At 44.8% G+C, this 27105-nt stretch overlaps 1 protein-coding gene and 1 non-coding gene across 2 annotated transcripts in view; one reads left to right on the forward strand and one right to left on the reverse strand.

Moving 5' to 3' along the window:
* The window catches only part of SLC7A6 (solute carrier family 7 member 6), a 65966-nt gene that overhangs the window by 14514 nt on the left and 24347 nt on the right, over positions 1–27105 (forward strand). The window contains exon 4 of the mRNA XM_038773063.1: positions 8837–9399. Coding sequence (XP_038628991.1) covers positions 8880–9399 — 520 coding nt within the window. The 5' untranslated portion in view covers positions 8837–8879. The remainder of the gene's footprint in view (positions 1–8836; positions 9400–27105) is intronic.
* Positions 20768–20905, reverse strand: LOC119920060. Its single transcript, XR_005447829.1, has one exon. It is a non-coding gene; the product is annotated as a small nucleolar RNA SNORA7 (small nucleolar RNA).

The following is a 27105-nucleotide window of genomic DNA, read 5'->3' on the forward strand; positions in this document are numbered from 1 at the left end:
CATCTTTGTATTGGAACAACAAAAAGCTGGACCTCACCACTGCCAGGAAAAATCTTCCTGTTTTGATCCAGCGTTCCCTCCCTTTCCCATTTTCCCTTCCACTTGAGACAACTCTCTTACTTGATTCCTTCATCATGTGTGTTCTGATTTGGTCTTTTGTCCTTGGCCCCAAGGTTTTGTTAATCAAACACTTAGGGGTAGAATCCTGGGACTAGAAGAGAACTTAAGCCCCCTGCCTCCAGGCAGGTAAATGGCTAAACCAACCCGGACCAGTGATTGTCTATTCTTTCCTTAAAGATCTCCTGGATGGTAATTCCCCCACCAATTCTTCTCCTTAGCCTAGTTCAATATCTGATCATCCAGGCTGCCAGGTATCACCGAGGACTTATAAAGCAAAGGAGAAATCTACTTGGTGAGAAAGCAAGGTAGGTCTTCTATAGGAAATCCCAAGACCTAATTAATTGGTTCTCTACCTACCTGGCTATGCTGAATTGACTGTGAAAGGAGAAGTTGGGAAGGACAGCTTTTGCCACTCATTTGAGAATATCATACATGTCTCTCTCGTTCTCTCACTCTCTCTCACACACACACACACACACACACACACACACACACACACACACCTGAGAGTGGAAAATGACTGTATGGAGTTGTCAGGGATGCCACACCATGTAGAGATCAAAAACTTAATGGTTGAAAACTGGTGGCTTGCTAATATAAGTGGCACTTAAACTCTCCAGATTTCACCTACAATCTGCCTACCCCGCAACTGCCTTTTCCACTCATCTTCTTTTCCTCCCTTCAGCAGGAGGACAACAAAATTCCATCAGTGGTTTTTATTTTGCTCTGAGGGTTTTTTAGATGAGGTAATCCAAATGAACTGCAAGTTCCCTTCTCCTTCCAAGGCCTTTTGAAGGCCACTTCTCCATGCTTACTTGTATGATTTTGGTCCGTTTTGGTGGAGGGGCAAAGGAAATCCAAGTCTCGTGTCATAGGATTCCTGTTCCACCTGTGAGTAACTTCAGCAGCCTGCCAAACTGGAAAGATCTGAAAGAAGGGGTTGGTAGCTTCATTGTTTTCCATTTCCCTTGTCTAATATTGGCATCTGGGGGGATGAAATATGCTTTTTTTCCCCCTTTGGTTTTTGCCTTTGCATCATTTGCGGGAGAACAGGTGGGGCTTCCAGAACAGCTGATCCCTTTCCATTTTACTATTTCCAAGGCAGCCTGACAATTGGCAAGGCTGATTTATGCTTATACCCTTGAGTTTGTTGGGTGGAAACTGCAGCTTCAGTTTGTCTCTGAAATCCCTTCTCTCCACCTCTATAGAAGTTGAATTTGGCTATTGAGCCTTCACTAATGGGGGAAGGGAAGGATCTGGAATTCATTTCTTTCTCCATTCCCCTCCCTGCCCAACCCCCACTGGATAAAACCCAGACTACTCAATTAGTCTGGTAGCTTGGATTAGGTTGTGTGGGAATGTACCTGCTACTAGTTTAGTTGATGTGGTTTCTTTTTGTCTTGGGCCTCCTGGACAGGAAAGACACAGACCAAAAATTAGTTGTAATAGCTCTAGAAGGCATCTGCACTTTTCTAAGTGAAATCAGCACTGTTTAAAACTCTAACTCTGCTGCATGCAATCTCTAGAAGGAAAGGTGAGGTGATCTAATGGCTTTGGATTTTGAGATTTTATGTTTGAGGGATGGATTGGTTAGTTGTCCCCCACCAGGATGGTAGCCCTCACTCTGTAGATGCCAGTTGTAAGTCAGGTAAACCATTCTTTTTTTCTTAATCTGCCCCTCTTCTCTTTCAATCTCCAATCAGCTTGACCTCTTTAAATGTGTGTCTCCTGCCCCGAATCCCCAATCCTATCCTGCCTGATTATCCTGTAGATTGTAACCTCCTTCTGTAGACCATAAGCGCCTTGTGGGCAGGGATCACGCCTACCTGGGGAAGCAGTGTTGCCTAGTGGCAAGAGTACAGGTCTGGGAATCAGAAGTCCTGGGTTCTAATCTGGTTCTACCACTTGTCTGCTGTGTGACCTTGGGCAGTCACTTAACTTCCCTGTGCCACAGTTCTTTCCTCTGTAAAATGGGGATTCAGTACCTGTTCTCCCTCCTACTTAAACTGCGGGACCGGATGATCTTGTATCTACCCTGATGCTTAGTATAGTGCTTGGCATTTAGTAAGTGCTTAACAAATACCACAACTATTACTGTTATTACCAACACTGTTGAATGGTACTTTTCCTAGCACTTAGTACAGTGCTCTGCACACAGTAAGTGCTCAATAAATAACAATGATTGAGTGAAAAAAAATTACTGATCCTGCACTTGTTTTCATCCCTGCCTGTGATGATCCCCTCCTGGATGCCTTAATTGTGTGTGTCCCTGTTTCTGGTTCCTGAGGGGTGAGGGCCTAGTAGGGATAGGAAAGACTATCCTTACGCACTGCAGTCTGGTTCTGTCTCTATCACCACCTCAGGACTTGGGGGGGGGACCAAGGTGAGGGTTTGGATAGGACCGCCATGGCAAAGAGGGTGGGATAAGTGGTTTTTTTTTAAAGTAGTGAATTCAGGGTTTAGAGAACACATAAAGTAGCACTTTAGAGAACACATAAGTGCTACTAGTGCTCAACAAATACCATGGATTGATTAGAAAGTGGGGCTTGCTGTGGGGAGTGGCTTGTTGTGGGGAGTCTCACTTAAGTCTTGGGGGCACAGGTTTTAAGGTGGGCAGAGTGAGTTGGAATGAGGGCAGGGTGGAATGAGTAAAGACCAAAATAATTGAAAATCTTGTTCTTTTAAGTGAAGCAGCTTGGCCTAAAGAGCATGGGCCTGGGAATCAGAGAACCTGAGTTCTAATCCCTGCTCTCCCACTTGTCTCCTCTGTGACCTTGGGCAAGTCACTTCACTTCTCTGTGCTTCAGGTTCCTCATCTGTAAAATGAGGATTTGATACCAGTTCTCCCTCCCACTTAGACTGTGAGCCCCAAGAGGGAAAGCGACTCTCTGCGTGCTAACTGGTATCTAACTTGGTGCTTTGTACAGTGCTTAGCACATAGTAAACACAGAAGTAGCATGGCTCAGTGGAAAGAGCCCGGGCTTTGGAGTCAGAGGTCATGGGTTCAAATCCCAGCTCTGCCACTTATCAGCTGTGTGACTTTGGGCAAGTCACTTCACTTCTCTGGGCCTCAGTGACCTCATCTGTAAAATGGGGATTAAGAATGTGAGCCCCACGTGGGACAACCTGATCAACTTGTAACCTCCCCAGGGCTTAGAACAGTGCTTTGCACATAGTAAGTGCTTAGTAAATACCATTATTATTATTGCTATTATTATGTGGCTAAGTTACAGCTGGCAGCAATAGGGAGACTTTTTGGCACTGTGGCTAGCAACAGCTAGCCAGTACCTGCCTCTGACATGGTGTTGATTTTAAGTCTGTACTCCTGGGAGTTGCTGAAGCTCACCTGTTGATGTTGTGTGATTAATTTGGCCTCCATAAGAAGGGCCTTACTTATCTGCAGAATAATCAATGGGTAATCAAGGCCTAAGGTAGGGAGAGATCAGGTGGGTTGCTTTCCTACTTCTTTGTCAATAGGGCCTGAAACCCTCTGCTGCATTTCAGCAGACTTGAGACTATTCTTGTATTTTTATGGTGGCCTGGTGAGAATCTATCACATTTCCTGATTTCTCTAATTGAAATAACATGTTAACCGTCTTACTTTCTTTTAGCTTTCATTTCTCACTGAGGCTACTATACAATATTTGCCTGTTAAAGCATCTTCCCAACACTGCCGCCCCCCATCCCTGCCAATTTCAGGCTTAAAGGAAGTGGAAATAAGTCAAAGGGGAAATAAGAAGCATGATGCCCCTGAGGTCTTGCAACTCCACCCCTGATTGATGGTTGCAGTTTAGGATCATCCCCCTGCCTATGCACCTTGCAGTTGTGAGGAGTTTCCACAGGCTGACATCCCCATCCTTTCCTTCATCATCATCAGCAATGGTATTTCTTGTGCTTAATAATAATAATTATAGTACTTGCTAAGCACTTACTATGTGCCAAGCCCTGTTCTAAGTACTGGGGTAAATACAAGTTAGGTTGGACACCATCCCTGTCCCACATAGTGCTTGCACTCTTAATCCCCATTTTACAGATGAGATAACTGAGGCCCAGAGAAATGAAGTGACTTGTCCAAGGTCACACAGCAGACATGTGGCAGAGCCACGATTAGAACCATGACCTTCTGACTCCCAGGCCCATGCTCTGTCCACTAAGCCACGCTGCTTACTATCAGTCATATTTCAATCAATGGTACTTAGTGAGCACTTATACACAGAACAATGTACTAAGCGCTTGGGAATGTACAGTACACCCGAGTTAGCAGATTTGTTCCCTGCCCACAATGAACTTACCATCTAGAGGACTTTAAAAATGATATTTGTTAAACGGTTTTGTGTCCAGCACTGGGGTAGATACAGGTTTATCAGGTTGGACACAGTCCCTGTCCCAAATAGGGCTCACAGTCTGTTAGAGCAAGCAGAACACTTGATATTCCGTTTTCTAGGTAGCTACATTTGGGGATGGCCCAGGAAGGGCAAAGGTAATGAGTGAAATTCTAGGAAGTGTGAGAGGGAGGATGTCCACTGACAACCCTTGTAAATGCTGGGGAAGGATGCACCTGTGACAACACCTGATTTACACCAGCGCACATGAGGCAATGTAATGCTGACACGTGCCATTTTGCGGAAGTACATCTCATGTCGTACAATCCAGGAGAGTTTCTCCAGCAGAAACCCTGGACCCCACACTTCAGTGCCTTTGCATTCCCCTCCTTGGCCCATGTGGACTCAGGCACTGCATCTGAGCCCCCAAACTCCAAGGGAGACTCGGTGCTGCCAAAAACTTTAAAAAGGACCTAAAAGTGTCCAGTTCTGGGTTTGTGCTGGATGGGGACTGAAAACTGGAATGTCCAATATGGGCCCAGGTTACCGGCCACTATAGTGCAAGTTGTGAATCAGGCCAATCGACACAGTGAGTTTGCAGTTCTTTACCTTAAAGAAGAGCTTTGCTTTTCCTAACTCTCATTAGTATTGTTTTGTTTTCTCTAGCTTTTAAAAAGATTGGTCCGTAGCTAAGAAGGAGACCCCCTGCCAACCACCCACCCCCGCACCACCCTCCCGTCGCAACCGGAACCACTTTGGATGTAATATAAACACTCTGCATTCCAATGTAGCTGAAGTCCTAACTCCAGAGAGAGAGGCCTGTTTATGAAGTTGAAAAGTTGTTTGAGTGCAAAATGTGGTAAGCCTGATAGCTAATCCCAGAATAATTCTGGTATTTGTTATGCACTTACTATGTGTCAAGCACTATGTGTCAAGCAGGTTCTAAAGTGCTGGGGTAGAGACAAGGTAATCTTGTCAGACACAGTCCCTGCCTTACATGGGGTTCACAGTCTAGGAGGGAGAACAGGTATTGAAGCCCCATTTTGCTGATGTGGGAACTGAGGCACAGAGAAGTTAAGTGACTTACCCAAGGTCACACAGCAGACAAGTGGCAGAGCTGGGATTAGAACCTGGGTCCTCTGACACCATGGCCCATGCTCTTTCCACTAAGTTATGCTGCTCCTCAGTACATAACAAAGGACTGTCTCTTTTGCCTTTTGCTTTATGATTCCAGTTCCTGGGGCTTGCCTCTAGAAGGGCTTCAGAAAGTGTAATGAACAGAAGGGGAAATGAGTAGTGGCATGAATTAACCTTAATTTTGGACTAATTGAATTTTCTGTTGGACTAGTTGATTACAGAGTTGGGCCAGTTATGTGAAAACAGATACAGATGAACCTTTTTTACTTAGTTGTTCACTGTTGAAAATGGTGAATCCAATGCAGTGATTAGCAAGGGCAGAAGGAAAGAATAACCCACCTGGGAAAACAACAGATTTTTTGCAGGGAGGAAAGGGGAATTAAGAAGGATTTTCTTGAGTGGAGATACTAAATTGTTCCTATCCTGCCAGAGTGAAGTATAGTCTCAGATTTTAAAAAAGAAAAAAACAAAAAGCCTCAAAAGGGTATAATGCTTGCCTTTTTGACTCAGTGGCTTATTTTCAGAAACACTGGTCTGACTTTTCTCAAGTCATTCCTATGTCTATGAAGAAAGTATTCTTTAGAATTTTCACTTATCTTCCACTTTGCAGAAAAAAAACAAAACTCCAAGAATTCCAAGAAAGTAAATGTACACTACATATTAATGTGCACTGAGAAATCATCAGATAACATTGATTTGGCCACACATTATGCTAAGGCTAACCAAATCTAGTTAAGCAAATATAGTCTTCAGAGCCAGATATGATAGCTAAATTAAACAGGCAGTATTGGTGTGTTGCGGGAATTACATTCTCTTCAAAGCCAGTAATTATACTCTTTGAGGAAGGTTAGCAATTCGAGAGTTTTCAATGGCTTGATCTAAAATGGAGGATTTAATTATTTTAGGACTCCATAAGTAAACCTGGACCCCAGACAAGCACCCTGCTTTTAGTTCTTAGAGCTGCTGCATCTCTCTAACCAATTTCTCACCATTTTTATGTTGATGGTTTGACTTTCTGCCACTTCCCAGAGACCTGCCCGTACTTGTTGAGTGAGAACAATCACCCACGTCACCTGCAGTGACGAGGCCTGAAACCCTTTTCCATATTTTCAGGCAATTGCCCAAAATAGTTCTCATGGAGGAGACATGGCAACTAGTGGGTGTAGCATTGCACAGAGGACCTGCTTTTTCCCTTCACAGTTTACATTGCGGTGGCCAGAATTTGGGGGAACTCAAAGTGGGCCAGGGGCCAGGAGGTGAGGCAAGAGCCAGGGAGCAGGGTTGAAAAAGCAGGAAAGCCAGAAAGTTAGAGCTGGAGCTGGACAGAAACAGAAGGGGAAGGAAAAAGAAAGAAAAAAAGATAGAAGGAAGAAGGGGCAGAAAAGACAAAGAGGAGGGGACAGAAAAGAAGGGATAAAGAGAGGAGTAAAGCAACCAGAAATCTGGTCATCTTAGATGGGCCAAGGGAGAGAGAGAGAGTAAGGAGGAGGAAATGGGCAGAAGGAAAAACTGGCAGGATTTAGAGGAGGACTGAGTTTGTGCAGCAAAAGACCGAGAGGGGTCAAAGTTGACATCAAGTTTGTGAGCCTTTGGAACAGGGAGGGTAGTGGTGTTGTGTGACCATGGTGGGAAAGTTAGGAGGAGGAGGAGTGGGTTTTGAAGGAAAGATGAGTTCAGTTTTTGCTATATTGAGTGTAAGGGCTTTCATGTGGAGATATCCTGGTGACAAGAGGGAATATGAGATTGTAAAGATGTTTGGGGCTATTGAGATATATTTGGGAGTCATCCTCATAGGGGTGAAGCCGTGTGACTGGGTAGGTTTCCGGAGAGTGAGTGTAGTGTAGAACAGTCAACAATGATGCTGAGACTGTGTTCTACATGATAATGGGCTCAGCACTATCAGTCTTGACTAAAGAAAACAATCTCATGGGAAAAAAAAAGACTCCCCAGCTGTACATCTTTAGCCCAAAGCATTTTCCCTTTTCACTGTTGAATTGTAATCAAAAGTTCTAGTATCAAATTATCCTAATATTTTTGGGCCAACAAGTCAGTTATCCTGAGCACAGTTAAGATAAAAGCCAGAATGAATGAAAATTTTCAACTTTTATTTTGTTTTCCCTGTGTAGAAATAACCAGGGCCTCTTGGAATAAAGGTCCAAGCCATAAATCATAGTTCTGAATCAGCTGGTTGCAGCTTTTCTAGTCGCTTTAGAAGAGAGGCCAATTTTTGGTTCTTTCAGCAGGGTTGGGAAGAAAGAGGTTACCAACATTAGGGAAATCTGCTTCTTTAAAGTGGGAAAGAGGAGGAGGTGGGTTCTAGATCTAGAAGGCTAGAATTGATGGGACAAGATTCCCCCGGGATGAAGGATGAGCAGTCCACTAGATTATGAGCCCTTTGAAGGCAGGGATCATGTCTTGAGAAGCAGCGTGGCTCAGTGGAAAGAGCACGGGCTTTGGAGTCAGAGGCCATGGGTTCGTATCCCGGCTCTGCCAACTGTCAGCTGTATGACTTTGGGCAAGTCACTTCACTTCTCTGGGCCTCAGTTCCCTCATCTGTAAAATGGGGATGAAGCCTGTGAGCCCCCCGTGAGACAAACTGATCACCTTGTAACCTCCCCAGCACTTAGAACGGTGCTTTGCACATAGTAAGTGCTTAATAAATGCCATTATTATTATTATTATTATGTCTTCCAGCTCTATCGTTCTCTCCAAGGCACTGAGAACAGACAGAGCTTTATACTCAAGCACACAATAAATACTCTTGCTTGATTAGAGAAATGGTGAGCAGATTGAGAACCTGGCCCCAGTCATTTGCTTAGAGAAAGTGTGTCAGGTTCATTTAGGAGACGTCAAAGAAATACCTTTGCAACACTTCTGAGTTAATTCCTTCTGGGAAGTTCAGAGCGCTTCAAGTATCATCTCTTTCATCCTCACAGCCCCACTAGGAGGTTGAGCTAGAGGTGTAATGTCATCGCCAGGTTAATGCTGCTCTAAGGTCGAACATGTTGGCCTGTTCTTTTGCCATCATCCTGCACTACCTGCCATTCTAATGCCTAGAAATGAGACCCCTTCCAAACAGCCATGCCATATGGAGGGGAAAAATGGCATCGGTTCCCCTGTCCCAGCCAAGGATGAGAAGAATGCTGCCTTGGAAGCCACCTTCTATTTTGGGCCTTTGGGAATGGAAGATGGGAAGAGACTTACAATTTCATTTTGTTACACTAACAGACTCAGTTGTGTTTATTATTTGGTTGCAGGTTATAACTGAAGCTGTAGAGGAGAAGACTCAGGAAATCCACCATGGCAGAAGAGGCAAATATTAACTTTATGACTGAATACTGCCACATCCAGGAAGCAGAGAGGCCTGACTCAGTTAGAGGCTGCACCCTGTCAGAGGGACCTCAGGAAACATTGCAGCTGAAGAAAGAGATCTCGCTGTTGAATGGAATCAGCCTCGTGGTGGGCAACATGATTGGCTCGGGGATTTTTGTTTCTCCGAAAGGCGTCCTCATCAACAGCGCATCCTATGGCCTGTCGCTGGTGGTCTGGGCCATTGGGGGGATCTTTTCAATGATCGGAGCCCTCTGCTATGCCGAACTTGGGACGACCATCACTAAATCAGGGGCCAGCTATGCCTATATCTTGGAGGCGTTTGGAGGCTTCATAGCTTTTATCCGCTTGTGGACCTCGCTCTTGATCATTGAACCGACGAGCCAGGCCGTCATCGCCATAACCTTTGCTAATTACATTGTCCAGCCTGTATTCCCTTCCTGCGAGCCCCCTTACGTAGCATGCCGTTTCCTGGCGGCAACTTGTATCTGTAAGTATTTGAGGCGGTGGGGGGGTGGCAGTGCTGTGGTGGCTTTTTGGCAGTAGGCAGTCTCCTTGGCTGCCATTATAGTTCTGGGTGGTGTCATTAACACTCCACTGAGAGACTGTACAATGAGTTCTGGTCTGTCTCCCCCACCACATCCCCTGACCCATTCTGTAGCTTCCAGGAGCCAGAGAGGGGAAACTGTGTGGGGTAGGAAGAGAACAGAGTGTTTTATCAAGAGAGACTTCAGGGTTGTGCGATATCCTAGACATGCTGGAGTGGTGAGTGGCTTTCATTTTGCCTTCCTATTGCACTGAACCAATCCCCAGCTGATCAGGGTGGGAGCAGCGATTTGCATTTTCAACCACAGCCATTGGCTGTCTGCTCCCTATTCCTCTTGCCAAGCCCCAGCAGCTGTGGGAGCTCTCGAGGAGGTTGCAGTGAGGATGCTGTGTCTGCCTTCCTTCTCCTCCTGAAGGTAGGTCTCCTTGGCAAGTATCAAAGTTAGCACACCCCTGGTTTTGGCTTTGCCATCCATGTGCCCTCTTTGCTGGAAATATCACCCTTCATGTCTGGTCCATTAGATAATGGGTGGGGCGAGGACCGGGCTTGGAACTTTGTAGGTGAGGCCAGTTTATTCCTGTTATAACTATAATCATTTTTGGAATAACCAGGGGAATGAGAGCTAAAACCTCCATTCTAGGGCTTGCCAAGATGGAACCTGATATCTTTCCAAGCCTCAGCTGGAGCCAATGTAAAGGCACCTTACAAAACTGTTGGGAAGGGAGCTGGGCATTGGGGGAGGGGGAAGGAAGCCACCCACTCCTGTCTGGAAAGTGGAAATGGGATCCAGAAAGCAGCCCTTGCTCCTGGAAAAAACCCTCTCAGCTCAGTTAAACAATTCAGTGTTCACACATCTGTCCTCTCCTGCCTCTGCTTCCCTACTGGCTTCAGTAACAGCATCTTGGGTGAAGTCACCCCTTTGAGGAAAAAAGTGCACATTTTTTTTACATTAGTATTTCAGCCTTTTCTGGTTAGGTTGTGTAAACAAGCACTGGACTAGAGTCTCTGTGGGAGATGTCAGCTATCTCCCTATGTTCCAACAGATCAGGGTCAGAGACAGTGACCTCATCCTTGAAACTCACTGGATTTCCCATTTGTGTGACCAGAATCCTGATGGATGGCTTTTGAACACAATATATGAAATAGCAAAACACTTTAAATTCAAAGAGTATTGTTGAACTCTCCGTTCCAATGGAGAAATGGAATTTCCCACCGCTTTTTTAGCTGGGCTGCCAGAAGGACTTAATTATAATTTATCCTCTCCGTAGCCCTGTTTGCACAATGTTTGGCAGTACTCTGCGTTATATCCACAGTGTTAAAAATAGGCTATTAAGAGAGTTTCTTTGATAAAGTAAAAGTAATTAAGAGCAGAGCAACTTCTAATTACGGACAGTTAGTAAAGAGGGCAGAAACCCTGCTGGAATAGTGTTGTTCCTGATCTTGTTTTCAATCAAGGAGAAGTTGCCTGCTACACATTGAGGGGGGCTCGAATGGCACTTGACAAAGCTAAATGATCCTATTCCTTTTACCCAGATTATAGGTGGAACAACTCTGATGTTGCCATTTTTTTGTCAGAGAAACCCGTTATTATGCACCATGTAAAAGCTTCCTAATATGTAAGATGGTGATAGTTTATATCAAGAATCCCTGGCATGCAGAACCCTGCTCTAAGCATTGTGGGCAATTCAATCAATCAGCGGTATCCATTGAGCACATACCATGTACAGAGTATTGTACTAAGTGCTTGGGAGAGTACAATACAACAGTGTTGGTTGGCGATTGCAGAGGAAAGGGAAGGAAAAGTTCCTGCCTTTGAGGACTTTGCAGTCTAATTAGGGAGAGAGGACAGGCACAAAGAGTAAAATGCAAAGATATGAATGATACAAACATTAAATAACAAATAACTATTGAGCTGAGGTATATGCTCAAGAGCCAAAGGGAGTGCTACTCTGTGAGGACTTCCTGGAGGAGGTAGTGTTTAAGTAGTGGTCTGAAGTAGAAAACAGACATGATTTGGTGGAGATGTTGGGAGGGAGTTCCAGCCCAAATATATTAGAAAAAAGAATAGTATTCCGCAGTGGTATTTCATTTCAGATCTACAGCACTTGTGTCACTGAGCAGTTCTTGAGGCATTTTTGGTGGCATCTCTACCGTTGCCTTCAGATAGACATCTATCCTTCTATTTTTCCCAACACTTGCTCTCTCTCACTTCTTTCCTTCTTCCCCAGCTTGTTCGTTGGCCTTCCAGAGACACACACAGGTGTGTTCAGTCATACTGGCTCTACTCAAGGCTAAGGAGGTTGAAAAGATGTTGTCTCAGTGGTTTTATTCTCAGTTTTGTTTGTCGGCTCCTCCTCTGTCTCGCATCCTCTTATGGACTTCCCTTAAGGCCCTGTCTGTTCTGGGTCCTCTTCTTGCTCTATACTTAATCTCTCTTTCTCTCTCTCTTTCTCTCCTCATCCTCTCACATGGCTTCAGCTATGTCCTCTCTGTGGTCGACACCCAAATCAACCTCAATCCTGATCTCTCAACTGACCTGTAACCCCACATCTCCTCTGGCATCGAGCACATCTCCACTCAGATGTCAAACTCAACATACCTAAAATAGAATTCCTCATTGTTTCCCCCTAAACTCATTCCTTCTATTTTTCCGCTTTTCAGTCGACAACATCACCATTATCCACCTTGGTGGAGCCTCGGTATCATCCTCAACTATTCATTTTTTAAAATGGTATTTGCTAAGCGCTTACTATGTGTCAACACTTCTCCAAGCACTGGGGTAGGCACAAATTAATTAGGTCAGACAGTCCCATTCCCACATGGGGCACACAGTCTAAATAGGAGGGAGAACAGTTATCCCCATTTTACAGCTGAGGAAACTGAGGCACAGAGAAGTTAAGTGACTTGCCCAATGTCACACAGTATGTAATTGGCAGAGCTGGGATTAGAACCCAGGTTTTTCTTACTCCCAGGTCCATGCTCTTTCTCCGCTAGGTCACAATCCTTATTCATTACTATTTGACTCACATTGTCTACTGACAAATCCTGCTGGTTTTCCTACTCATCTCAGACTGTCTGATCTGATAGAATTGTATATACCCCAGCACCTAGCAGACTGCTTGGCAGATAGTATGCGCTTAGCTAATACAACCGTTGTTATTACAGACTGGCTGAAAGCCGATCTGTCCCTGCGGTCAAAAACTGGACAGGTGGTCCATGGCTAATGGATGGGTCATCTGGACACGGGGCTGTCCCCGTGGTCTGAAATAGGATGAATACTTGCCCAATGGGTGGGGAACACCCCCCCTCCCCCCCCGCCAAGTGCCAAGGTGCCAGATGGTCTGGGGTCTCTCCACATTGAGATGCTCAGGTCTAGTGGATAGAGTTGGGCTGGGGAATCAGAAGGACCTGGGTTCTAATCTTGGCTCTGCCACTTGTCTTCTGTGTGAACTTGGGCAAGTCATTCAGGATTGTAAGCTCGTTGTGGGCAGGGAATGTGTCTGTTTATTGTTATACTGTACTCTCCCAACCACTTAGTACTGTGCTTTACACACGGTAAGCATTCAAGAAATACGATCGAATGAATAAATGAATTTAACTTCTCTGTGCCTCAGGTACCTCATCTGTAAAATGGGGATTGAGACTGGGACCCCTCTGAGGGACAAGGCCTGTGTCGCACTTGAGACACTTCTAGACTGTGAACCCACTGTTGGGTAGGGACTGTCTCTATATGTTGCCAACTTGTACTTCCCAAGCACTTAGTACAGTGCTCTGCACACAGTAAGTGCTCAATAAATATGATTGATTGATCTTCCCTTTCCTCTTTATCAGAACTGCTAACAGAGAAGCAGCAAGGTTTAGTGGAAAGAGCATGGGCTTGGGAGACAGAGGTCGTGATTTCTACTTGTTAGCTGTAGAACTCCCCCACTTTGGGCAAGTCACTTCTCTGTGCCTCAGTTACCTCATCTGTAAAATGGGGATTGACTGTGAGTCTCACGTGGGACAATCTGAGAACCTTGTGTCTATCCCAGTGCTTAGAACCATGCTAGGCACATAATAAGTGCTTAACAAATACCATTATTATTATTATTATTATTACCAACCTGGTACAAGCACTTGCCATGGCTAGACTATTGCATCAGCTTCCTAGTTGGTCTTCCAGCCTCTCTCCTCTCCAGTCTAGACTATATGTTGCTCTGGGGTTCATCTTTCTGAAGCAGCGCTTGGCCTACATCGCTCCTCTCCTCAGAACCCTCCACTAGTTCCCTTTGTCTCTTCTCATCAAACAAGAACTCCACACAATTGGCTTCAAGGCTCTCTGCCATCTTGCCCCAGCTTACCTATCTGCTCTCTTCACCTGCTATTCCCAACCCACTTGTCTTTATTCCTCCTAGCTGTACTTCACTCTTGACTCTCTTGCCTCCGTCCCCTTGCTCATGCTGTTCCCTAGGCTTGAAACTCCTTCCCTTCCCACATCAGACAGACCCCAGCTCTCCCCACATTGAAATCCCTCCAAAAATCCCACCTCCTCCAACAAGGTTTTCCTGATTAATTTCCCAGCACCCTGAGCCATAGCATCCCTTCTGCTAACTCTAACACGTATGAATTTATTCACACCCTCCTTAGCATTCATTTTGACCGCCCTTAGCTGTAAATATTTTTATGTTCATCTGCCCCATTAGAGTTTAAGCTCCTTGTGGGTAGGGCACTAGTACAGTATACTGCACCAAGTAGGTCCTCAGTAAGTGCTACTGCTGCTGCTACTACTACTACTACAATTCTATTTGCTTCCAACAATGTCCTATGAGATTGTTGGGACATCAGGAGGTGAAATAGGCCAGCCCATTTGATTTTAGATGTGGCTAATGGACAATGTTCCTCTCAGGGTCTCACCTGGAGAGGTTCCTGTACTCTACCAGTCTCGACTATGAGAAGGAGAGTCAAGCAGAGGCATAGCCATTCCATTCCTACTTTGGGTAGTGGCTAGCATGTGGAAGGCAATCAGCTACAAGTCAAAACTCACCTGTGCTGGGCAGCAGCGGCAAGGGAGATAGCCAAGGGCGGAGATTCAGGTTTGCTGTATGGAAGGAGGCAATGGTAAACCACTTCCATATTTTTACCAAGAAAACTCTATGGATACACTACCAGAACAATTGCAGATGGAGGTGGGGAGTTCTGGGAGAGATGTGTCCATGGCATCGCTATGGGTCGGACACGACTCAACAGCATAAGACAACAATGGACAATGTTAGTAGGAGCAAATAGACACCAAGTAGCCACTTGGCATCATTATCTTGGTATCATTATCTTGAGCACATATTTCTTAATTAGACTTAGCTCTGTCCTGCTGTTATCTTCCCTTCCAACTGCCCTCCTCACTCTAGTGTTATTATGAAATTTGTTAAGCACTTACTATGTGTCAAGCACTGTTCTAAGCTCTGGGGTAAATGCAAATTAATCAGGTCAGATACAATCCCTTTCTCATATGGAGATCACAATGTAAGCAGAAGGGGGAGTAGATATTGAATCCTCATTTTACAATTGAGGAAACTGAGGCACAGAGAAGTCAAGTGATTTGCCTAAGAACACAAAGCAAGCAATTGGTAGAGCTGGGATAAGAACCCAGGTCCTCTCACCCCCAGACCTGTGGTCTTTCCACTAGGCATGCTACTTTCACATGGGCATTTTGCAATTAATCAGCAACTACCGCTGTTATGGGCCCACATCTGGTTCTTCCCCTCACCCTGAAAGTTAGTTTCAAGCCATGTAATTGGGTACACAAAATGTTAGCAAGCTTTTCCACTGTAGCTTCATATTTTGTGGAGTGCCTCGTGGTGTAGGTGGGGAAGGGTGACACACTTACATTTATCGCACAGTTTTCCGAAGGCGAGACCAGCCTGGTCGTCCCTCCCTCTTTTTCTCCCCAACTTTTCCCAATATGCCCTCTGATCTCTAGACAAACCTGAAGGCATAGACTTGACATAGGTGGAGACATCTCCTCATGTGTTTATGTATGCATGTATTGAAAGACCTTTAGTCAAACAGTTGAAGCAGATGAACTTCCTTCACATCACATCCAGTAGTAACTAAAGCTTAAGTCTTAAAGAATAGTCCAAAGCATTTTGGTGATAACAGACCATCCCAGGTTTAGTGCTGGCTGTCCTGAGCCCAGATGCTGTTCATTCATTCATTCAATTGTATTTATTGAGCGCTTACTGTGTGCAGAGCACTATACTAAGTTCTTGGGAAGTACAAGTTGGCAACATATAGAGACGGACCCTACCCAACAACGGGCTGACAGTCTAGAAAGGGGAGACAGACACCAAAGCAAAACACGTGGACAGGTGTCAAGTCATCAGAATAAATAGACATAAAGCTTGATGCACATCATTAACAAAATAAATAGAATAGCAAATATGTACAAGTAAAATAGAGTAATGAATCTGTACAAACATATATACAGGTGCTGTGGGGAGGGGAGAGGAAAAAGGGGCCTCAGTCTGGGAAGGCCTCCTGGAGGAGGTGAGCTCTCAGTAGGGCTTTGAAGGGAGAAAGAGAGCTAGCTTGGCGGATGTGCGGAAGGAGGGCATTCCAGGCCAGGGGGAGGATGTGGGCCGGGGGTCGACAGCGGGACAGGTGAGAACGAGGTATAGTGAGGAGGTTAGTGGCAGAGGAGCGGAGGGTGCGGGCTGGGCTGTAGAAGGAAAAAAGGGAGGTGAGGTAGGAGGGGGCGAGGTGATGGAGAGCCTTGAAGCCGAGAGTGAGAAGTTTTTGCTTGATGTGTAGGTTGACTGGAAGCCACTGGAGATTTTTGAGGAGAGGAGTAACATGCCCAGAGTGTTTCTTCACAAAGATGATCCGGGCAGCAGCATGAAGTATAGACTGAAGTGGGAAGAGACAGGAGGAGATAGGAGATCAGAGAGGAGGCTGATGCAGTAATCCAGTCGGGATAGGATGAGAGATTGAACCAGCAAGGTAGCAGTTTGGATGGAGAGGAAAGGACGGATCTTGGCAATGTTGCTGTTGCCAACCATAACTAATAATTGCTGTGTGTCAATTTCTAGCTTCTATGTGAGTATCCTCCTTTTGGGAACCTTAGCTAGGCTTAAATTATAGATCGTACTTAGCAGGATCTTTCAATCATCTGGCCTGAGGGAGAGAGAGGAATAGGCCAAGGAAGAAGTTAAGCAGAGATCTGTGAGTCTCTACATGGTTCCATTATGGATGATCCTAGGGCACGGGCCTGGGGGTGAGAAGGACCTGGGTTCTAATCCAGGCTCTGCCACTTGTCTGCTGTGTTACTTTGGCCGAGTCACTTCACTTCTCTGGGCCTCAGTTTCCTATCTGTTAAATGGGGGTTAAGATTGTGAACCCCATGCAGGACAGGGACTGTGTCCAACCCAATTTTCTTGTATCTACTTCAGCACTTAGTACAGTGTCTAGCACATAGTAAGTGCTTAATAAATACTATTATTATGATTACAAGAAGCTTCTCATTAATGAATTTGAGCATCGAGCTGTACAGTCACTTTTCACTTGCTTTTGAGGAATGTAAGATGGATACTATCCCTTTCTTGGGATTCCACAGTGTAGGGTCTGCCTGTTTATTGCTGCTCTGCACAGTAGTGTGCCAGCTCACGTAGCCAGGACTTGCCCTGAATAAACTGGAAAATATTTGCCTTGAGCATTCTGGGTCTTGTCCTGGCAGCTGTCCTACAATTTCACTTCTGACATTGGTAGTACAGGAGCCCCAGGCCAGAGTAGAGCTTAATCTCATCTTAGTGTAGGCCTCCTGTTGTTAGTTTGAGATTTGTGACCATTTTACTTATAGTGGAATAGAATGTTGGATTTCTAAGGGAAAGGCAGGATTTCAGTTGGATTGGAAACTACATTACTTGCCCCTTCTGCATCAAGGTGGGCCTTAGGAGGAAAGGTCAGTGACTTTAACCTCATTCCACCATGTCAATCCAGAGTGATCTGGTCACTGCTTACTGCTTGACATGTTCAATCAACTGCAAGAGTCATTCTTTTGGTTTCCAAAGGTGCCCCCTACATCACCCCTCCCCCCCATCTTTGACCACCTCAGCTGTAGCAAAGTTGGCTGTCCATGGAAATACCATTCTGAGCCCATTTGAATGAGTGTCCAATTTGGAGACAAAGAGATCTAGAAGAGTAGACTGGTATGCTTCTAGACTTTGGACAGTTCCTAAACTATGCATCCTAGAAGTTGAAGTTTTGTTTTTTTCCCCCTTGTAAAATTTGGGATCAGCATTTCACTGTATGTTCTAGAGGATAAATCAGAATGTTTTATTTACAGGGTATATTTGAGGGCTCTTTTGTTGTGCTCCTTGATAACGTGACTATCCAGTTGCAAAGTGTGTTTCAGTCATGGGGAAACCTTTAATTATTTTATGAAAAGGAAACTTCCAACAGTCATGTGTTCCTAGACTGCAGGTCCTATGGTAATCAGAAGTCTTATTTGCAATTTGAGTGTTTGATTTCCTCCCAGCTTTGGGGAAAGTCCTTTCTGATTTTTGGTTTTCAAGTTGTTTTGCAGAGAAAATTCTCATTTTCAACTTCCTTATCATCTACTAAGCATTCTTCCATGCAGTCCTTTCATAAGTACCTCTTGAATCTTCTAACAACCCTCAATAATGGGGATTCTTAAATTCCCCCCCCCCCCCCCATTTGGACCTGCATGCTGAGATGGCAGATTCTTCCCTCCCCATCATCTCTTCAAATACTTGGAACCATGAGGAAGGGTTTGGGAATATCAGAATAGATATGGTTCTCAGAAATAATGTAAATCTACTTTAATATACCAGGGCCCTTATTAGAGAGAAAGCTTTGGAAATATGATGTCTTTTGAAGAAACTGACAACTCTCCAAGGTGGGAGCCAGTGGAGAGGCTTGCTTGGGGCCTAATTCTACACTGTTGGTACCTTGATTAAGACCTAACCTGAAACATTGGCACCTTGAGCTGTTCCTCTGTCATCAGGCCTTGCCAGGGGAAAGCTGGAGTATCTTCTGATTGGATCAGGGTGTTGGAAGTGATTGGGATCAAGCACTGGGGAGTCTCCTGAGCTGGACATAATCCAGGAAGTCCCTTCAAATGTACCAGCAAGTATTTTCCCATTTAATTAAACACTGGGTGGGGGAGGGGTGGTGCAAATATTTGGTGGATACTAGAGGCCCATAATTCCACATTACTCATTTCTCAAAGGCAGATACTAAACCAATAGTACAAATGAACATAGACTTACAGGCCAAAGGCAAGAGAGAAATCACAGTTTGCTCAAATAAATGTTTTACTAAAATAGGAAATCTGAGTTCATTATCTTCCTTCTTCCCCACACTGGAACTTTCCTTATAATAATAATAATGATGATGGTATTTATCAAGTGCTTATTGCAAGCACTGTACTAAGTTCTGGGGTAGAAACAAGATAATCAGACCAAATACAGTTCCTGTCCCACATGGGGCGCTCAGTTTGAGGGAGGGAGAGCAGGTATCTTCCCCTTCTTTCAGCTGAGGAAACTGAAGATCAGCGAAGTTAAGGGACTTGCCCAAGATCACACAGCAGACGAGTGGCTTAGAACCCACATCTCTTGACTTCGTCCTGTGCCCTTTCCTGTGTCCTTTATCTGAGGCTGCCCTGGGTCCCCATTTGATTGCGTTTGATGTTCACTGATGTTGGAAAAACTTTTATGAGTGGATAAGTTCAAAAGAATTTATTTTCTAGGCTACTGAATGTAGTTACAAGCAGACCTCTGTCTTCTGGTAGCAGCTCTTCATCGTTAGTAAAGCATAAACTTTATCAATTCATGGCTATGAGTGAGTGGGATGTTAAGTCCAAAAAGTACTTGGTATAGATTAGAATGTGAGGTTCTGGGCTGTTCTTTTTTCGAGCAAGTCAGGAAAGTAATCTAGTGACTTGTTTTTGTTGGGGTGATTTTATTTTAGTGGTGTTATGAATGGGCTGTCAGCCTGATCCAGTCCTGCCAAGTCTGTAGATTATCTGGCCAAAATGTGCCTTTGGAAGACACATGGCAGGTGGCTTCTCATTTTCTGCAGTGTTTACTGTGTTCTGGGCTTATTTATTTATTTTCTTCTGAAGCAGTTGAAATTGAGTCAGACTCTTGAAGCAGTATGAGGGGTCAGGCCTGGAGTTAGCAGGATCTAACTCTCACCTGCTGTTTTGGGTTGGTCCACTGAGCTGTTCTTGGCCAGTTTCCTAGTGGGATCCTTGGCACTTTCGTTTCAGGCTACCCGGAGATCAGGGACTTACTTTCTTTACTGAAGAAATTGAAACCCGCTTAGTCTGGTCAAGTTCTTCTCTTTTCACAGGTCTAGTGCTTTACTGAGGGGCCCTGACAAGTAATTATCCTGCCATGTTTATTTTAAGACCTATTTTTCTGGCTTCTTTCCATTCCAGAGGGACAGATATCATATCATCAATTAAATACAGCCTCCTCTGAGGCTGCACAGCTGAAGTGAAATGGAAGGTGGATTTGCTCCTGTTGACAGCCCAAATGGATCATTTAAGCACCCAAGTGGTTTTTCTTCTTTGGTTGATTTTTGTTGTTGTTTTTTGCCTGAATTTATCTAGTACGGTTGTCTGCATGGGGCAATTCAGACCTTCTCTTCACCTGGTCTCTGCAAACTCATTCATTTGTATTCATTGAATCTCTACTCTCAGCAGTACATTGGACTAGGTGCTTGGGAGCATGCAATAAGAGTAAAAGGCATGACCCCTGCCCTTAAGGAGTCTTGAATCTAGCGGGAAGGTTGGGTAGACATAGATCGTATCCATAAAATCAACTGGAAACAGTAAGAACATAGAGGTAAATGGAATAATTAAGACCAGTTATACACAAGTGCTAAGAGTGGCCCGTGGGATAGGACCAGGGCGAGTGTCTCTAAGAAAAGGTGGATTTTCAGGAGTCTTAGCAAGTGGGGAGCAACGGAGTCTGGCAGATTTGAGGCAGGGATGGAGTCTCAGAATGGCAAGGGAATGAGCACAGGGTTAGAGGCAGGAGAGCTGAGGGAGATGTCAATAACCTACCAGCATTTATTGAGTCCTTACTGTGTCTTGTCTTAGGCTGTTGAGTCATCTCCATCCCATAGCAACTCCATGGACACATCTCTTCTAGAACTCCCCACCTCTGCAATCATTCTGGTAGTGTATCCTTAGAGTTTTCTTGGTAAAAATATGTAAGTGGTTTACCATTGCCTTCTTCCATGCAGTAAACTTGAGTCTCCACCTTCAGCTCTCTCTCATGCTGCTGCTGCCCAGCACAGATGAGTTTTGACTTGTAGCAGATTGCCTTCCATTTGCTAGCCACTGCCCAAGGTAGGAATGGAATGGCTATGCCTCTGCTTGACTCTCCTTCTCATAGTTGAGACTGGTAGAGTACTGGAAACTCTCCAATTGTGATCCTGAGAAGGGGGCCTTACTGTGTGCAGACCACTATACTAAGTACTTGGATGTACAGGGAAAAGATGAGTTTGGAACAATGGGAAACAGCATGGCATAATGAGTAGAGCACGGGCCTGGGAGTCAGGAGGTCATGGGTTCTAATCCTAGCTCTGCCACGTATCTGCTGTGTGACCTTGGGCAAATCACTTCTCTGTGCCTCAGTTACCTCATTTGTAAAATGGGGATTGAGACTGTGAGCCCCATGTGGGACAGGGATTATATCCAACCTTATTACCTTGTACCTACCCCAGCACTTTAGTACAGTGCCTGGCACATAGTAAGTACCTTAACAAATATAATAATAATAATAATAATAAGTGAAGTTTTCAAGCTGGGATGTAACAGATCCTTGAATCCCATGGCCAAGCATTTTGGTTTAATGTGGAAAGAGTTGGGTAGTCATTGGAGGTTTTCGAATAGTGGAATGATGTTCTTTGAATGGCGTGTTGGAAAGATGATTTGGGGCACCAGAGTATAAAATAGATGTGCATGCAGAAAGAAGGCTTGGTACTGTAGTCTTTGAAGGAGATGATGAAAGCTTGAACCAGGGTGGTGATCATAAGGGTGGAGAGAAAGGTGGATCTGAGAGATATTTTCGAAGAAAACCTGGTAAGATTTAGAAACAGACTGAATATGGAAGGTGAGAGACAAGAGAGGAGTCAAAGATGACATTGTGGTTTGGGAATTTCTGGGACAGGGAGGTTAGTGGCTTTTCAACCTGTAACTAATAGCTGAATTAGAGACATCACGGCCCTTCACAAAAACCAGGGGAATCCAACCCTCATCCTACTGGGGAAACGAGTCCTCCTGGTGGCCTTTGGTCCCTCTAAATTGTAAGGTCGTTATGGGCAGAGAACGTGCCTGCTAATTCTACTGTACTCTCCCAAGCGCTTAGTACAGTGTGCTGCACCCAGTAAGCACTAAATAAATATCACTGATTGATGAATTGATTGATTAAGGGATTTGGTATCTTGTTGACAGAAGAAAAGTACCCCCAGAGCTTCAAGGTTTATCAGCGCACTTCAGCATCCTGAATTGGGCCTTGTGTAGCCAAGTACCAAGGTCTTGAAATCTTATTAATTATGTGGAGAGGCAGAGGAATTTCAGCCCATTGTGTTATTTTTTTCATCTGCGAGGCTGTCTCATAAGCTGCTAACCCTGTTGGCTTCTCTTTATGTGTTCTAGCTGTCTTTCCTAGCCTTGGGTTGGAAGGGAAATGATTTTACATTCTGAGTAGCAGTACATTTTGGCTCTTGGAAACCATTACTTCACGAATCTCAGCCCTTCCCAGGATGTCTGCGGGATTTTGCATTTTTGGGTATGCTTGATAATTGTTTGTGTGTCGAGTATCATCAGAAAGGAAACATAGATGTCCTACACAAGTTTTCCATGTTGTTACAGGCTTTCCAGTTGCTTGTGAGAATGTCAAAGGTCTTGGCTCCTTGGCCCTGTGTTGTGGGGCCAAATGTAATAGTAGTAGTAGTGGTAGCATATTTTATTTACCGTCCAGTTGTTGCGGGACACTGTACCAGGCACTTGGTTAGTACAGAATAATGAAGTGACCTGCTCCTTGACCACAAGGACCTTCTTACATTCCAACGGGGGTAACAAACATTAAAAATCTTTGCAACTAGAGAGGCCAAAAATAAATGAGGCAGACATGAATACTCTATTGGATAAGGCCCAAGGTGACTTTCAACAGTGGACCTACAGTAGAGTAATTATTATTACTATGGTATTTAAGTGATTACTATGTATCAAGCACTGTTCTAAGTGCTGGCTTAGATATGAGTTAATCAGGTTGGTCACAGCTTCTGTCCAACATGGTCATGTCTTATCATTCATTCATTCATTCAATCCTATTTATTGAGCACTTACTGCGTGCAGAGCACTGTACTAATTGCTTGTCTTATTCCACTGAGTTGTCTCTGACTCATGGTGCTCACCATCTAAGTAGGAGGGAGACAGGTATTGAATCCCCATTTTGAGGATGAGGAAACTGAGGTACAGAGGAGGCCTTCCCAGACTGAGCCCCCTCCTTCCTCTCCCCCTCGTCCTCCTCTCCATCCCCCCGTCTTACCTCCTTCCCTTCCCCACAGCACCTGTATATGTGTATATATGTTTGTACATATTTATTACTCTATTTAATTTACTTATACATATCTATTCTATTTATTTTATTTTGTTAATATGTTTTGTTTTGTTCTCTGTCTCCCCCTCTAGACTGTGAGCCCATTGTTGGGTAGGGACCGTCTCTATATGTTGCCAACTTGTACTTCCCAAGCGCTTAGTACAGTGCTCTGCACACAGTAAGCGCTCAATAAATACGATTGATTGATTGATTGAAGCGACTTGCCCAAGGTCACACAGCAAACGAGGGGCAGAGCTGGGATTAGAACCCTGGTCCTCTGACTCCCAGGCCTGTGCTCTTTCCACTATGCCACACTGCTTGTTGATGCCTGTCCCTGATACTGGCTGTCTTACCTAATGTATCCACCCTAGGCCTCTGAGTGTGACAGATCCGCCCTTTCCTCTCCATCCAAACTGCTACCCTGCTCATTCAAGCTCTCATCCTATCCCGTCTGGACTACTGCACCAGCCTTCTCTCTGATCTCCCATCCTCGTGTCTCTCTCCACTTCAATCCATACTTCATGCTGCTGCCCGGATTATCTTTGTCCAGAAATGCTCTGGGCATATTACTCCCCTCCTCAAAAATCTCCAGTGGCTACCAATCAATCTGCGCATCAGGCAGAAACTCCTCACCCTGGGCTTCAAGGCTCACCATCACCTCGCCCCCTCCTACCTCACCTCCCTTCTCTCCTTCTACTGCCCAGCCCGCAACCTCCGCTCCTCCACCGCTAATCTCCTCACTGTACCTCGTTCTCGCCTGTCCCGCGGTCGACCCCCGGCCCACGTCATCCCCCGGGCCTGGAATGCCCTCCCTCTGCCCCTCCGCCAAGCTAGCTCTCTTCCTCCCTTCAAGGCCCTGCTGAGAGCTCACCTCCTCCAGGAGGCCTTCCCAGACTGAGCCCCTTCCTTCCTCTCCCCCTCGTCCCCCTCTCCATCCCCCCATCTTACCTCCTTCCCTTCCCCACAGCACCTGTATATATGTATATATGGTTGTACATATTTATTACCCTATTTATTTATTTATTTATTTTACTTGTACATTTCTATCCTATTTATTTTATTTTGTTGGTATGTTTGGTTCTGTTCTCTGTCTCCCCCTTTTAGACTGTGAGCCCACTGTTGGGTAGGGACTGTCTCTATGTGTTGCCAATTTGTACTTCCCAAGCGCTTAGTACAGTGCTCTGCACATAGTAAGCGCTCAATAAATACGATTGATTGATTGATTGATTGACAAGATGCAAACTCATTTGAGCTGGACCCAAATAGTAAAAGTTTCTGTGTAAAAAGACTAGGGGAAAAGCATAAAAATAAAGGTCTGTAGCTGACCGTTCAATCTTATAGTCACTCTTGTTATGTAATAACTGAAACGGATTAATTCATCACAGTAATAGCATGGCACAAGGTTGCAAGCTAATGTTGAAATTTAATAGTAGGTTGGGTGCATTCAGTGGCAGCTATCCAAGGGATAGCATGACGAGAAGTCAGCTAGTAAAGTTGGAACCTGGTTACCTCCTTGTGCTGCACTTTCTGGGTTGGCTTTTAGGAATTAATTAGCCTGGCCTTTGCCTGGGATTTGGAAGAAGTACTACTAATAATTATGGTATTTAAGTGCTTGCTATGTGCCAGGCACTGTACTAAGCGCTGGGGTGGATACAAACAAATTGGTTTGAACATAGTACCTGTCCCACGAATGGCTGTCTCAATCCCCATTTTGCAGATGAGGTAACAGAGGCACAGAGAAGTGAAGTGACTTGCCCAAGGTCACACAGCAGAAAAGTGGCAGAGCTGGGATTAGAACCCATGACCTTCTGACTCCCAGGCTATGTTGCTTCTCAGTCCTCTTGATTGTGAGCTTGTTGTGGGCAGGGATTGCCACTCTTTATTGGTGCATTGTACTTTCCCAAGCGCTTAGTACAGTGCTCTGCACACAGGAAGCACTTAATAAATAGATTGAATGAAAGAAGTAGACCGGGAGATAAACATTCAAGCCATGAAGGAGATCAGTCAGTCAACAACATTTATTGAGTACTTTATACGTGCAGAGCACTGTACTAACCACTTGGGAAAATATAGTATAACAGAGTTGGTAGACATGTGCCTTTTCCAGAAGAGTTTACAGCCTAGAGGGGATGTATTTACATTATTAATCTGCTGCTAACATCATGGCCACTAAAACTGGAGGCTCCAGGCCTCCACCACCATTTCTTCAGCCCCATCTTCAGCAGCCATGGCCATGAGAAGCAGCATGGCTCAGTGGAAAGAGCACAGGCTTGGGAGTCAGAGGTCGTGGATTCCAATTCCGGTTCCACCACTTGTCTGCTGTGTGATCTTGGGCAAGTCACTTAACTTCTCTGGGCCTCAGTTACCTCATCTGTAAAATTGGGATTAAGACTTTGAGCTCCACGTGGGACAACCTGATTACTTTGTAGCTACTCCAGTGCTTAGAACAGTGCTTGGCACGTAGTAAGCACTTAACAAAAACTATTATTATTATTATTTTAATTATAACAGTGGTGGAAGTTGAGGCTAGTGTTGGCGTTCTCATCTACTCATGTCTTTGCTGGAGTTTCTCATTTTTCCTGGGAGCCCAGAGAGGAGTAGGCCCAAAACATGAGGAGGTACAGCCTCACTGGTCCCCATCATAGTCATCATTCCCAATGTGGGTGGGGCCTCTTCCCAGAGCATAAAGGGAAGCATGTGTTCCATTTCATGTCCCTTTCCCTCTGTCACATGGGTTCTGTGGCCTTGAGCAGACCCTGGGATAGGGTGACCCAAATGTGTAATTCTGGACTATGAGTACAGTATTTGCTTGTAAATCTTGTAAATTTGGGACAGCTTTGTGAGCTGCGGTATAAAAGGTGATACACAGCTAGTGCAGTTGACTTGGTTAAAAATGGTTTCCCAAGGCTACAAAACATAGTTTTCAGCTAATGTGGTGGTAGCAGTCTTTGCCATAGAAAGCCAGGCTGGAATATATCACTCCAAGATTAAACCATCCTTCCTTCTGCTGCTTCTTCCCCATTCCAGGAGTTTCAAACCATTCAACCAACATTCAGGGCCAGGGAGAGAGCTTCAAAGACGAGTTTTGGGGGAGCATTGCCACCAACATGCCTCTTAGCTAATATGGGCATTTTTCTATTTTTTTTCCTTCCCTTTCTTTCACTATCTACAACCGGCACTCTCATTATTGAATCATTTCAAATGATCAATATTTTGTTCTCACTCAATAATAGCGTATAAAGTGGATTCAGGCAACAAGAGGGCCTGTACATAGGGTAAGCCATTCCTCTTTGTGTGTTCTTCCATTGACCCAATCCAAATAGGGGGGTTTCTGGGCAAGCGCAATTCCTCTACTCTGGGCTTCCTGGCTGGTGTGGTGCTGAGTGAGGGGTTAACACAGTAGGTTTTTAACCTTCTCTACCTGACTTTTTCACTCTCTGCCAGGGTCACGTCCATATCTTCCCCTTCTAATTGGGGTACTGCATGATAACGAGAACAGTCATCACCCAGAGAGGATGGCATCACTTTAAATACATGGATTGGATGGGTGTGGATTCAATATCACAGCTCTGGGCTGAGGATGTAAGGCCTAATGAAAGACAGCTCATGGAGATGGACATTGTTTTGGCGATGTCTTTCCTCATCGGAGCAGCAGCTGTCAAGAGGCATAGACTTTGAGCTCCTTGAGGGCAGGGATCATGTCTATGAACGTTATTGTATTGTTCTCTTCCAGGCAATTAGTACAGTGTTCTGCACACAGTAATCAATCCATCAGTAATATATATCGAGCATTTGTTGTATGCAGAACACTGTATAAAGTGCTTGGGAGACTATACTAGAGTTAGTAGACAAGATCTCTGCCCACAGTGAGCTTACTCTCTAGAGGGAGAAACAGACATTAAAATAAATTACTGATAGGGGAAATGGCAGAGTATAAGGATATGTATCTAAGTGCCATGGAGGTGGAATGAGTATCCAAGTGTTAAGGGGTTCAGACCTATGTGCATAGGCGATACAAAAAGGACGGCGAATAGGATAG

Source organism: Tachyglossus aculeatus, chromosome X1 (assembly GCF_015852505.1).
Source record: "Tachyglossus aculeatus isolate mTacAcu1 chromosome X1, mTacAcu1.pri, whole genome shotgun sequence".
Taxonomy (NCBI): Eukaryota; Metazoa; Chordata; class Mammalia; order Monotremata; family Tachyglossidae; genus Tachyglossus; species Tachyglossus aculeatus.